Consider the following 14,949-nt stretch of genomic DNA (forward strand, 5'->3'; position numbering starts at 1 on the left):
TCCCACACAGATGATTAGAGACTTTGTAATTGCGTCCGTTGTAGAGACGGCTTTAAATTATGATCAATCAGTCCCGCTGTCTCCAACTTTGTCTCTTATCTGTCTGTGCTAAAATGTTATGATTGCTATCAATTTAAATTGATGCCATCTTCTCTGGAAATCTATCAACTGACATTCGGTTCAATGCGACGCCGCTCTGTCACAAAGGCCCAAATTGCTCGCCATTCAATTGCAATGCCGTTGTAGCATCCGCTCATGAATAGATTTCATATCACCTCCTCGCACGTTTGTATCCGAACACCTTTTGATGTCAGAAAAATGCGAAACAAATAGAGGGATGATAGAAGAGATAAAATTGAAAACTGTGCCCTACGAACAAGGGTACCGTTTCTTATCTCCACTTGAAAAATGCGCTTTTAACACTCGGCATGGGCTCCAAATCCACAGTTGATTCCTGTGTCCCTCAAAACCCTTTTATTTGTTTTCACTGTGTGTTTGTGTCTGTTTCCTTTGCTAGCTGTCCTGGGGTGTGAAAATCAGGAGGAAGTTGAAAAGCGTGGCTCCGTTCCAGGGCAGGTTCAGGCCGATGGTCGGACAGTGCTGTCACCAGTGCACTCCACAGAGTATGGTGAGGAAACGAGAGGGATGAAAGGATTATTTGAAGATAATGAAAGGACAAACAGTGAGAGCCAGAGGGAGCAGTACACAGGTTTAGGATCACCTAAGAACACCAGACGATGCTTTTACAAACCCATATCGTAAGGACGATCAAAGAGATCTTAGACCGCAAGCCAACATGTTACTTATGGTAGGGATGGCAAGGGAAAAGGGGTTAGGAGAGAAAAATAATGAACACAATAGCATGGTTTCCCCCTTTGCTATAAAGAGCTTTTCTGAAAACTGCAGATGGATAAGCTTGTTTCCAGCAGATCTGGTCCCAGTGGGCACATAGCGCTGAGAGCTGGGATGCGGGACTAATGGAGCAGTAATAAGAGAGTTATTGGATCGAACCCCCTCCTGAATGAATCTATTAATGTCAATCACCTCAGAACAGACACTTAAGGTGAATCATATTTGAATCCGGTGTTTGCGTTTCAAGTAAAAGTCAGTTTGCAGGGGCGAATTGCAACAAATAAATCTATACCTGGGGTATAGCAAGTTTTTAGAAACTTTTAATGTTGTCCCTTTAGTTTGGTGGGAGGCAATCCTTACTTTTTAAGACTCATGCCTTACTGCAACATTGTTGAAAAATGTTTTACTGTCATAATACGTTTCACTGCACTATCATTTGAACAGGTTATTCATTGGTATAGCTTTATGACTGTTAACACTTAAAGCCACAATATGGAAGAATTTTGTTATGAAATATCCCAAAATCACTTGCACAGTGTGATATATTTCATGCAGTTGTGTACTTACATTATGCCAAATGTTCCCAAGAATGTGCAAATCCAGAGAAATTCCTATTTAAAATAATGGCCCGTCCCTTGTATTTGTCGCACATCAGAGACTTAATATCCGGTGCTCCGCACTACCCTCAGATTCCGGTTGTAGAAACTACAGCAACACGCAAATGCGGAAGTGGTTATACAGCATCTGGGACGCAGCATCTGTTGTTCTGTTATTATGGATCACGATTACTCTTTGGCGAGTAAACGAAACCCCAAAAAGCGTAAACGTACGCCAAACGAGGCAAGCAGGCTTATGCACAAACAAAGAAATAAAACAAGGATTAATATCGGCGTGGCGTTTTCTAAATGGAGAGAGCTTCGCGACCAACTTGGACACGACAGAGACTCTCGCATGTGTTTTAATAGACAGGTAAGCACATTTTTTCTATTGTACACGAAATACTCATACACAGATTATTTGAATAGTTATGAATGCAGTTACCCTATGAAATACAGTATATGTTGCACAAAAATATGTAGCCAGTAACGTTACTTGTAAATACTGTGGGTTCGTTCCAATTTACTTTATAAACGACGATTGTATGACTGTTTTAAACACGTAAAACTGTGTAGCATTATGCTACCAAATCAATTGACAAAGTCCAATATCACTTGCGGGCTAACGTAGCATTACATTCCACGTTTCTTGCAAGCTAATCATTACGATGACATAAAATAAAATTAATTCATTACCTCGTCCGTGAACATGATGGGCGATCTCCATACACCTCTGGATGGTGAAAACGACATGTCCCATGATTCCACTCTCCTACATAACGTCATTTAGCTTCGACTTTTGTTGTTGTTTTGAAAGTGCGCCATCTAGCGGTCCAAATATTACATATCGTGGCTTTAACAATATGGTTGTATTTGTTAACAATTAGTTAATACATCACTAATCATGAACTAACAATGAACAATACTTCTACAGCATTTATTAACCTTTTTTCATGTTAATTTCAGCATTTACTAATATATATATATATATTTTTTTTAAATGTCACCGTTAACATTAGTTAATGCATCACGAACTAACATGAATAATTGTATTGACATGAACTAACATTACCAAGGTTTAATACTGTACATGCAGGAAAACTATATTGCTCATTGCTAGTTCATGCTAAGCCTCATAAGTGCCGTCTGACATTTTTCTTTTAAAGTGATAGTTCACCCAAAAATGAAACTCTGTCATCATTTACTCACCCTCTTCTTATTTCAAATCTGTATGATTTTCTTTCTTTTGCTGAACACAAAAGAAGATATTTAATGTCGGTAACCTAAAAGTACCGGCAACCATTTACTTCTATTGTATGGACACAAAACCAATGCAAAGTAAATGGATGCCAGTTAACAACATTCTTCAAAATATCTTCTTTTGTGTTCTGCAGAAGAAAGAAAGTCATAAAGGTTCGAAGTGACTAGAGGGTGAATAAATGATGACAGAATTTTCATTTTTGGGTGAACTATCACCTTTAAAATTATTATTTTTATCAGGCTCCCATGTTTATATTATTTAAAAATTCACTTTAACGGCAAAGATGTGTATTCATTGCCATTCAAGTAGCTAAAATCAATGAACCTAAACATAGTGTTCTGATAAAACGCTAATAAACGCTCTGTTGGATGGCAGCGTGTAAGTACGCAGTGGCTCGGAGCTCTCAGACATAAAGCAGCGTTTTTGTTTTTTGTAGTATATTCCCTTTTTCCTAATTTTGCTGTTAATGCACTGAACATGTTACTGTACATCCAGAGCTGAATTTCTATTTTGAGAACTGAACTTCTATATTGTCTTCTGGACAACACTTGTTTACACAATTTAATACACACGGTTATGGGAATTATTTATTTATATGATTTGAATATTCTGTATTTCTTTCTGCTGCTGGTCGCTGTGAGCTACCAAACAAATTTCGTTGTATTACAATTAGGGTTGGGCCAATAAACGATGACATTGTCCATTGCCGATGGCTGACAGCCATCACAATGTCGGGCTGGCATCGTGATTCCGTTGAGCTGGTCCGCGGTCGTCCGCGCATCACGTACGCGTACAGCACGACTAATTTTGACAGTATGATATTCTGCGCATGTGTTGAGCTTGTCCATTCGCGCTTTTCTGCGGTTGAGTATGATTTGGAACGTGTGAGCTCGAGACTTAAGCCTGTGGAATACTTTTTTTACGTGTACACGAGCGTATGCGTACAGCCTTGCAAAGTATACTGCTTTTGACTCATATGCATGCGCATTGCAACATATCGCAATACCTCTCTGGGCCTACAGGGGTCAGGTTTTCTTCTACCACCTTGAATCGATGCTCCCAGGACACGGTTGCCACCTGGTGGTTACTGCAAGAAATGGAGTGCGCTTGCGCGCATACTTTGTATGAGAGGTAACAAAATTCTGGCGGTGTGCGTACAGTATGCACTTACTATTCTAATTTGCCTCACGTGCACTGTACTCTGTCCCTCGCGTACGTGTAAAAAGGAAACTATACTTCTGGCTTTAAACAGATGTAGAAAGTGAAAGCAAACAGTGAATCGTAGTAATGCGCTCACGCTTTGTGTGTGTGTAAACTTGTCAATGACGACCTGAACTGTGCACGTCTGCGATGGAAGCGGGAAATATCAGTGACGCGTGACCCGTGCAGTTGACTAATCACACAGCCTACACTGGTGGGCTCAAGATCTACAAATTTGCAGGTCGTACATGCGCAAGTAATTGTAAAAATGCTTACGCTGTCTTGAAAACTGGTCGCAATTTGGTTGACATCGCCCGATGCCAATTTGGTAGACATCGCCCAACCCTAATTACAATGACAATAAAGTCTCTCTCTCATTTTAAAAGAACATTTTAATTCTTCAAATACAACCTTATTGTTACCTTAAATACAACCTTATTGTAAGTGTTACCATAATTTTATAATATTTATTCCAACGGTAACTTATTTGAGGGTGTGATGTTATATAATAGGTAAGGATGAAAATGGCAGTTTAGAAATCCACACCATTGCTCCCTGCAACCTATATATCCACATCCTTTCAAGTACATCTGTTCCAGCCACATTTTGGTGATAAATTGTGGTGTGCTCGTGTAGTCGCTTTAAAAGAGTAATTGTATGGTGGCTGACTTAAACTAACCCCGTCACGAAGATTAAAGATTCTTTGGTAGCACTTTACAATAAGGTTGGCATTTGTTAACATTAGTTAATGCATGACTTAACATGAACTTACAATGAACAATACCTCTACAGCATTTATTAATCTTATTTGATATTCTATATGTTAATTTCAGCATTTACTAATATATTTTTTAAATCAAAAGTTGTAAGTTAATGCACCATGAACTAACATGAATAATTGTATTGACAATAACTAACATTAACAAAGATTAATACATGCTGAAAAACTATATTGCTCATTGTTAGTTCATGTTAAGTCATGCATTTACTAATGTTAACAAACACAACCTTATTGTGAGGTGTTTTACAACTATTTTGCAAGTGTCACATGACATCTAAATTTGTTTTTGATGCGTTGAGCCTTGGTGCTGCTCATATGGGTGATGTAGGTTTGAATCTGTCTCATGCCAGAGCCACTCCTTCCAATAACTCCCTCTCCATTATGTCTGTAAAATACAAAGAAGTCTGTTATGTTTTTCCTATTTTTGTCTAAAAATAGTTTTAGGTGACGTGTTTTGCCAGTTAGCAGCTGAAGTGCATGTCAATATAACCTGAAAAGCATTTCATTTCCAAGTCTATTTATTTAGTACGGCATGATTTTCAGACAGACTTTGATTTATAGTGAAACTAATAGAGTGCTATTTTGAAGACGGAACTTCACTGAAGTGTGTCATAATCTCAGTCTATATGGGACATCAGAGCAGACTTGTCTGAACTGTGTGATGGAGTCTGGTTAGAGAGCTCTCCATCAGGTCTGATCATATATCCTTTCGTCGCTTTCAGGATCTGAAGTTTCGGTGTAACTCTCCTCCTCTGGGCTTTCAGAACCTGACATGTGTGAACGAGACGCACACCAGGTAAGCGCACATCCTACAAATCAAGCCCTCCTTCGAGCTGTTAAAATAATGCATTTCTCAACTAGAGCTTCAAAGTGTTCGAGGGTAATTACTGTTTGTATTTCTGACTCACAGGCCTGTTACAAACACGTCAGACGGAGAATAAACTCTAGAATAACCTTTCAAGTGTTTCGAGCTGTTTTTCAAAGCAGATTCAAAGTCGAGTGCAATTCATCGCTTCTTTTTGACTCACAAGACTGTACATAGATTGTGCCTACGCACTCCTAGTTGGGTCCCTAGGAATAAAATGAACATTTCCAGTTTTTAATGAAAATTTCTGAATGTTTTGTTATGCTCAGCTCAAAAACTGTGGTGCCAAAAAGTATTCAAATACTTAGATAATACAAAGACATTCATGCATTTTTAATAAAATCAAACCACAGTGCATTTATGGCTGTAACATTGATAGTTAATGCTATGAACTTCACTTGTGGTTACTTTTAAGGGAACTTGAGGGAAAGTGACCTTGGGGGACCATCTATTTAAAAAAAAAATTTGCAAAAGTGACTCAAAGTGGAATTCATTTTAAGTTTGAGTTCAAAAGTAATTCAAAATAGTAGTTCAAATTACCTTTTGGGACCACTTGTGTTTGTGGTGCTTGTCTCACTAAAAAGATTTGATAAAAATGCTTTTGCAATTATTAGAAGAGTTATTCAAATTGATTGGTGTAAGGGTATGGGAATGCTGTCGTATAAATGGTTCTTAATTTTCTGGAAACACTTTATTAAATCAAATAAATGGGATTTGGCTTTCCCATATCGAAACGCACAAGTGGCGAACTTACCGAGTGGCTAGTTTCTTATTATCTCAGTTTACCGGCATTTGATTTGTCCTGAATTAAAGGGGCACTTCACCCAAAAACCCTCATGTAATTTCATACCTGTATAAATTGATATTGGGATATTGGGAACAATGGTAGCAATTTTCAGTTCTGGAACATCATTGACTAACATAGAGATGGAGCGCATTAAGGCCACACCCACACCGGAGGGGAAAACAATGCAACCCTCTCCATTGACTTTCTATTGCTGGAAGCTCCTTGTCATTTCTGACTTATAACAAAAACAGAACAATGTCTAAAAGCTGCTGTGTGACAAGGTGTACAGTAAACAAGCCTAAAAACCCAGAAGTAAGTTTTTATAAGCTACCGAACTGTAAAAGCGAGACTTTAAGGAGACAAAAGTTGACACAGGCAATAAGACGTGAAGCATCAGCAGGAAGAGTGGTATTGTGGGATCCTGACACGATACGTGTGCAGTAAACATTTTGTCACTGGTAACTATGTCAAATATCCAAATGTCAGTTTTATATATTATATTTCTGTAACATGAGCTCTAAGCTGTAGCATTTTGACAGTATGCAACTTGTTCAAATGTGGATAAAGCAGAAAACTGCAGTAACGTTATGTTTGCGAGTGCTAATATTAGCTAACAGCATTCGAACAGCTTGTCCCACCATCGTGTAAGTTAAATAAATGACAATATGACATGTTGCGCTACACTTTTGTGTCCTAAAACGCTTGTTTGTTGGGGTCGAAAGTAGGGCTGTGCCGATAAACGATATCATATCGAATCGCGATAGAATGTATTTCAAAAACGATGATAAGCTATTGGCATTTTGACTCGATATGGATTAATCTTACAGTCTAACAGAACGCAGAAATAAACGCAACAACAGTCAGTCAGCGTGCAGCTTTTATCATGCGCGTCAATGTACAAAGTCCATTTCATACTGCACTTGGCAAAGAAAACTCAACATGAGGAGGAAAACATGACTGGAAGCGGAAACAATGGTGAAACTAACCTCGAGTTGTCATCACGCGGTTTATCAAGTGTCTTATTTTTTTTCGCAATCGCAGGTTAAACAAAACAAACTTGAGGCGCAATTGCAAGCGAGTTACTTCGAAACTCAAGCACAAACGTTTTTATATCCATCGTTAACATATCTGCTAACATGAGCTGGTGCTTATGAAACAAACCAGCGTTGCCCTGTACAGATTAGAGATGTAATGAAGCGAGTTTGTGTGCACATTAAAATATTGAACCTTGTATGTAAGATGCTCGCATGATTAAAGAAATGTACTACAGTTTATGTGAGATGTCTTTTTGAAAGACTAAGGGTCACTGAATGCATTGAATGAATCCCACTACTCGAGCAAGACATTATTGCAGCGTTATGTATGTGCGCAGGTGCTGAGCCAATAGCGTTCGAATGTACACAGTAACGGAGCCCTTTCATTGGTTGAATGTACTGAAGGAACACTCCCTTTACTTAACGAGTCAATTGAGTCAAAATGAGACTGAATGAACTGGTACATGTTGTTTATGGCCTAATATCCTCTGTGTTGCAACAGTGCATTCATTTAATTGAATTTTAACTGGTTAAAGGTTAACTTTGTTAATAAACTGTATTTAAAATAGATTATTTTAAATAGTTTTTTAATTAAATATATATCGAAATAAATATCGTTATCGATCAGTATAGAAAAAAACAGCAGTTTTTAAACATTGTTCTGATTTTTGTAATAAGTCAGAAATCACAAGGAGGGAGCTTAGCCCAATACAAAGTCAATGGAGAGGATTGGATTGTTTTTCCCCCGGTGGGCGTGGTTTTCAGATTATGACTCATTGCGGTTTTTCTCTTGTCTCTATAGTTGGAAAAATCAAATGGTAGTCAAAAGTGCCCCAGAACTGTTTGTTTTCCAGATTTATTCAAAATATCTCCATTTGTGTTCAACGGAACAAAGAAATTTATACAGGTTTGAAACCCCACAAAGATCTGAGGGTGTCTGAGGGTGAGTAAATCTGAGGGTGAGTAAATGAAGACAGAATTTTCATTTTTGGGTGAACTGTCACTTCCTGCGCTTTCATTGGCTGAGCTGATTAACATTTTGCATCTTGATTGGTCACTTGATTGTTTTCATTGCCCGAGTGAATAAAACAATATCTGTACACAAGGGTTCTTTTTTATTTTCCTCATTGGGTGAGTAAGAGGGTATGCACGCATGTACTTATCTGTCTTTGTGTGTTTCAGGTACCGTGGCTGGTTAGTGAGGAGGGTGTGTTGTTTGCTGTTTGTGTGGGGTCGTGAAGTTCACCTGAGCCATGCTGGAGACAGACGGCACAATGTCCTCGCCAGCGAGAGGTGCAGCTCTTTACTGATTAAATGACAGAAGAAGAGAGAGATTAATTCGGGGCTTGACATTTGTCACATGAGGCTCCCATTGAGATTTTATTCAGATTTCTTTCACCTCTGTTCAATTAGAGAAGGGGTATTCAATTAAAGTTCCAAGAGGTCCAGTCTTTATACTTTCTTCCAAACGGAGGTCCGGACAATATGTTTTTTTTAAATAACAAAATAAATATTTAATCAATTTAGCCCACTTGGATATATATATAAAAGTTATGATCTTTTATCAGGCCATTTATTTTATATTTTGATATACACAGTATGTATGTATTGTAGGCTCTGTGGCTTTAGGGGAATGCCCTCTTAATAGAAGTCTGATCATTAATATTTGTAAATAAAAAAGCTACAAACAACAAATTTAATGTAAGAATTAAATTGCTTTCATCATAAACAGAAAACATTACTTACTAAATTAGCCTTTCCATGCCTTTCATACCAGAACTACTTCTATCTTTAAATTCCCAGTTAGAACAAAATGTGATCCTGCTTGTGAAAACCCAGCGAGTCGTTTTACTGTTTTCTACATAAAATCATCCTACAGAATATTCTGTGAAAATATAACAACAATATCAATATTGACTGAATAATGCCATTTCAAAGATTAAAGTTTTAGTTAATGCTTCAAATTAATCTTTGATGCTTGTTATTTAATAATTAATTAGTTTATGAGACTTTAGCCTGGGTTTTCACAGGGACACAAATGTTTACGTGCTGATCAATAATGCTAATGATTAAATGTAGGCTAGATAAAAACGTTCATAAAATATCGCAAATCTGGTTGAAAGGTTGGATACATATAGCAAAAGGTAAACAGACAGAAACAAATACTTTAATATTGATGCATTTTGTTTACTGTTGTGTCTCCATTTATCTGCTCTGCGTGTCTGCACTAGTGTTGTTAAAATAAGCACGTGTCTGCTGCTCTTCATGCGGCACGTCTTTGGCGGGAGAAAAGCAGCGCACGCGGAGCGGAAAGGGTTCAAATGAAGCGAGTTTATAGCTAAAAGAGATCACATGATATAGCGACAAAAGATCAATTGCATAAATGTCCCTGAGAGTACGCGTGATGTGATTCTCCGTTGTGTAGATGCACGGCTCAATTTAAACAACTGAAAGAGTCAAAATTTTAAATGTCTCGCGGTCCGGATGAAACGAAGCAAAGGTCTGGATCCGGCCAGTTGACGATGGCTGATTTAGAAGTTTGGTAGTTACTTTATCTGGTGTTTTATCAGGAATATGAATGGTCATCTTCAGTGGTTCTCAAACTTTTCAGATCAAGTACAACCTTTAATAAAATTAGTTGTCCCAAGTACCACCTAATGACCAGAAAATCTCAAATTAATAGTAGAGCTGTGAATCTTTACTTGCCTTGTGATTGGATACAGTACACCCTGTCCTTCAATTCTAATGTATTATTAATAATACAAACACCAGCTGTTTTCAAACTAAAGAACATGTTTTTTTCCATGTTTTTCAAGTTAGTCAGCAGTAATGGTGGACACAAAACACTTTTCTGTAGTGCACTGTAAGCAGGGCTCTGTAAATTACTCTTATGGGGGATTTATTAACTTTGTGGGGACTTGCAGAAAGACTGCAAACCTATATTAAAGACAATGTGGGAAGAATATTTAAAGCGGCCATTCCCCGTGATGCCAATTTTCAAACTTTAGTTAGTGTGTAATGTTGCTGTTAGAGAATAAACAATATCTGCAAAATGATAAAGCTCAATGCCAAGCGAGATATTGTCTTTAACAGAATTCGCTTTTCAAGGACTACAGAGAACGGCTGGAATCGGACTACAGCCCTATACTTCCCGGGTACATGATGTCACTATTCCGAGTTTTTGAAAAACCTCCGCCCAAAGGAATACGCCAAAAAATGGGTGAGGCCTTCCTTAGAGAAGAGGAGGAGCCGCTGGAGTAGTGTTTGGTTATCAGAGATTGTAAACATTTGACTGAGCTGCGCAATTAATTACTTTCATCACAGTCCTACAGCTGGTAATAGCTACACACATTCTAAGATAACCAACAGTCAAATAACAGCTTCCATGACTTTAACATCGGCTGTGAAAGCTGTTCTGTGTAACACACTGATATTGTGTGTGTGTGTGCGCATACCTCTAAAACACTTCTATGAAACGTCCTTTGAAGTCCTGCTTGCAAATGTCTCCTGGTCAATCTGCTTGTTTTATTATCCAACTTAGGTTCAATATAAAAAGGCAAAACTAACTCTTCTGTTGTTATTAGTGTTAATTAACTGGTCTGACCCAATCGGTCCGGTATCATTTCCCTCGCCATAGTAGGAATAGAATCGCGTTCTCTAACAAAGATTGACGTTTGCACATGCACTAGCAGACCTCCGTTACACTTGGATCGATCCGATTCCGCATGTGTTTAACTGATGAAGTGAAGTTGACGCCATTGTTACTGTTTATTATTAAAGCCAAAGCTTATGAATACACGTGCACTGAGAGGGGGACCGACCAATCACAACAGCCTGAGAAACGGACGCTCGCTGATATGGTATGACTTTATATAAACCGGAAAAAATCCAGTCGTTTTGTGAGAAGAGGGACAGCGGTGAACAATAAACTTGAAATATGTGAAATATAAAGCATTTTTTGAAACGTAAACATCCACTGTTAAACACCCAAAAAACATAATCAAAGCTTCAAAAACAGCAAAAGAATGGCTCCTTTAAACGCAGCTCATCGGAAGAGAGAGAGAGTGAGAGACTTGCAAGCATCTGTCTGCTCCCGCTCTGTGTTTGTGCTGTCTGTCACGCCTGAGTAACATCGACCAATGATAAATAAACAATCATTCATACAACTATATTCAAATTGGACATAGGCTGAGATGTATTCCGTATTTATCTATCATGTATTAAACATTTAAAATTGTATTTAAAAACACGAAATGTAAATGAATAAATAGAGTTTTTAATTTTCTGTCGTGTCACGTACCACCAGGGGTCTCTTCAAGTACCACTAGTCATACACGTACCACAATTTGAGAAACACTGATCTAGTTGATCAGATTAGGTTGTGACTTATTTTCAAAACCTAAAATAAATACATCCCAAGATGCATGTCTTGACATAAAAGGTTCACCTGTTGCACATTTTGGTCGTAGCCTTGGTTCAACTCTGCCACTCCCACCCAAGTTCGTCTAGTCGCCCAAGTCAGTTTAGAGCCTGTCATGTAATCAGGCTCAATATCTCCTTTGTTCAGCTGCGGTCTCTTGTCCTGTGACTCTTGTGTGTGTTTTGTTCAGAGTGAAGCAGGCTCTTTTAACAACACGCGGCTCAGGAGAGACCAGGCCGACAGAACCGGTGATGCCTGAGGTCACAGGTTATTTTGGAAGACTCCTGGATCTCACAGAGACCTTCATCTCCCCAACCCTGCTCCGGTCTGAACTCTTTCATCCCTTGTCATTCTTCTGGAAATTTGTAATTTGTTAAACTGGGCTTTTGTATTTGGCCAGCTGATTTTTAGTTACATTTTGTAATATATGTGGGTAGGTAACATATCACGTCTTGCTGTATGGCATGCCATACGTCCTCTACTTAAAAAATATATATATATACAGTATATAAAACCACACATGCTGTTTTATGAACATGTATTAATTGACCACATGTATTATATGAACTTCTGAAAAAATAAATCGCTACACGTTAATTTAAGTGAACTGCAAAAACCTCAGACGTGATTTGAAGTATATGCCAGTCAGCCCTGCATTGATATTCCTCGGATTCTGGTTTGTTCTAAGCCCTTAATCCTAAATAAACTTTTGCAATTGATTCAGTCTGAATTGCTTAACAAGACGCACACAAAGTTTTATGACAATATCTAAACAGCTTTTATACGGCATCCTGTCTTGAACGTAAAACTTGTAATCACTGACATTTTCTTCAGGAAATTTTACCTGGAATTAAATCGGGATTTTAAGGTTTTGAAAAGCGTGACACAATGGAGGTTGTATTAGTATATGAATAAGAAATACATATGATTCTTTCTGTCACTAATCAATTAAGGAAATATGTGACATTGACAGTGTTGAAACGTTTTGTTCAAAAGGTCAGAAAAATTTAACAATTGCGCTAGCAACGCAAATGCCTAAATTGAAGCGCAATAGTTCTGTTTGTAATGTTCAACAACATCGTTTTTTGCATAAACTTCATGTTCATGCCTGATTGACTTCATGCTGTCAATAAAAGAAAAGGAGGACACAGCTGTATATATCACATACAACTCAATAATCACATATTAAAAATGTTATCCTTAATTCTTAATTTAAATCTTAATCTAAACCTTTTTGATTTTTCATATCATTATTCGAATGTATTCTAGTTTTCTACTAGTTCATTTTGCTCTTAATTTTACTAGCAAAATTTTGATTTTCAAAAGCTTATATAAGTGCTTGACAAGGAAAACCACTAAAATCCGTAAAGGAGTTTCTTGTGGTCATTTAATGTGTTCACAAAATAGCATGTATAATAATAAAAACTAATCTAAACCTATACTACATAATTTTTTTCTGTATGTATAGACAGTTTCATTGGACGCACACGCCTGGCCTGAAGTTAACTTCTGCTCTGTGTTTGCTGATCGGTCTGGCTAGTGGCTAATAATATAACTATTTATATTTTATTTCATTTATATTAATAGTCATTAATATTAATATTATATTATATAATAATTGTATTAAGAAACAAATTGTTTAATTTTATCATGTATTAATTTGATTAAATAAACAGTTTGTTGAATGGGTCGTTTGTCGCATTTAAGTTTAGCCAAGTAACGGTTCATCTACTGGTAATCCAAAATAATGCTGGCTAGACATATTTTTAAACTTGCTAGCTAATGTCATTTACTTGTTTTTTCTTTTGCTTGTTATCAGAAATAATCTGCAGTGACACTATTCTTTGCAGATGTGTACTAGCAGATAAGTTTGGGTCACAAAAGCATGCAGTAACGTTTGTTTATGTTGTTGCTTTACACTGTTTATAAAACTTGTTTATGTCAGATTGATGTCTTGACAGTTTTGCAATTCTCACCAAACTCTCCCTCTCTTAGGCTGGTGAGCTGGGTGATGCTGAAGTTTTTCAGTTTAATGTTTTGTAGCGTGCAGCTGAACCTCAACCAGCTGGCTGCTTTACACCACGCCACCAGACAGGTAACACACAACCAGCTGTTAACTAACTTTTCCCTCATATGCTCTCTCATTTTCTGTCTTTCACCCGCTGTGTCTCACTTTCTGTCTCTCATCCGCTGTCTCTCACCCATTTTCTCTCACCCGCTGTCTCTCATCCGCTGTCTCTCACCCATTTTCTCTCATCCGCTGTCTCTCACCCTTTTTCTCTCATCCGCTGTCTCTCACCCTTTTTCTCTCATCCGCTGTCTCTCACCCATTTTCTCTCATCCGCTGTCTCTCACCCATTTTCTCTCATCCGCTGTCTCTCACCCATTTTCTCTCATCCGCTGTCTCTCACCCATTTTCTCTCATCCGCTGTCTCTCACCCATTTTCTCTCATCCGCTGTCTCTCACCCATTTTCTCTCATCCGCTGTCTCTCACCCATTTTCTCTCATCCGCTGTCTCTCACCCATTTTCTCTCATCCGCTGTCTCTCACCCATTTTCTCTCATCCGCTGTCTCTCACCCATTTTCTCTCATCCGCTGTCTCTCACCCATTTTCTCTCATCCGCTGTCTCTCACCCATTTTCTCTCATCCGCTGTCTCTCACCCATTTTCTCTCATCCGCTGTCTCTCACCCATTTTCTCTCATCCGCTGTCTCTCACCCATTTTCTCTCATCCGCTGTCTCTCACCCATTTTCTCTCATCCGCTGTCTCTCACCCATTTTCTCTCATCCGCTGTCTCTCACCCATTTTCTCTCATCCGCTGTCTCTCACCCATTTTCTCTCATCCGCTGTCTCTCACCCATTTTCTCTCATCCGCTGTCTCTCACCCATTTTCTCTCATCCGCTGTCTCTCACCCATTTTCTCTCATCCGCTGTCTCTCACCCATTTTCTCTCATCCGCTGTCTCTCACCCATTTTCTCTCATCCGCTGTCTCTCACCCATTTTCTCTCATCCGCTGTCTCTCACCCATTTTCTCTCATCCGCTGTCTCTCACCCATTTTCTCTCATCCGCTGTCTCTCACCCATTTTCTCTCATCCGCTGTCTCTCACCCATTTTCTCTCATCCGCTGTCTCTCACCCATTTTCTCTCAT

The 14,949-nt window shown here is 38.4% G+C and overlaps 2 protein-coding genes across 4 annotated transcripts in view; one reads left to right on the top strand and one right to left on the bottom strand.

Moving 5' to 3' along the window:
- Positions 1–14,949, top strand: part of gpat2 (glycerol-3-phosphate acyltransferase 2, mitochondrial) — a 50,303-nt gene that overhangs the window by 11,096 nt on the left and 24,258 nt on the right. For all 3 annotated transcript variants that reach the window (XM_057355876.1, XM_057355877.1, XM_057355878.1), the window contains 5 exons: positions 518–628; positions 5,413–5,486; positions 8,559–8,669; positions 11,987–12,121; positions 13,792–13,891. In XM_057355876.1, coding sequence (XP_057211859.1) covers positions 518–628; positions 5,413–5,486; positions 8,559–8,669; positions 11,987–12,121; positions 13,792–13,891 — 531 coding nt within the window. The remainder of the gene's footprint in view (positions 1–517; positions 629–5,412; positions 5,487–8,558; positions 8,670–11,986; positions 12,122–13,791; positions 13,892–14,949) is intronic.
- fahd2a (fumarylacetoacetate hydrolase domain containing 2A) overlaps positions 8,664–14,949 on the bottom strand; it is a 37,842-nt gene continuing 31,556 nt past the window's right edge. The window contains exon 8 of the mRNA XM_057355883.1: positions 8,664–8,682. Coding sequence (XP_057211866.1) covers positions 8,680–8,682 — 3 coding nt within the window. The 3' untranslated portion in view covers positions 8,664–8,679. The remainder of the gene's footprint in view (positions 8,683–14,949) is intronic.

The sequence above is a fragment of the Triplophysa rosa genome, linkage group LG17, assembly GCF_024868665.1.
Source record: "Triplophysa rosa linkage group LG17, Trosa_1v2, whole genome shotgun sequence".
In the NCBI taxonomy this organism is placed as follows: Eukaryota; Metazoa; Chordata; class Actinopteri; order Cypriniformes; family Nemacheilidae; genus Triplophysa; species Triplophysa rosa.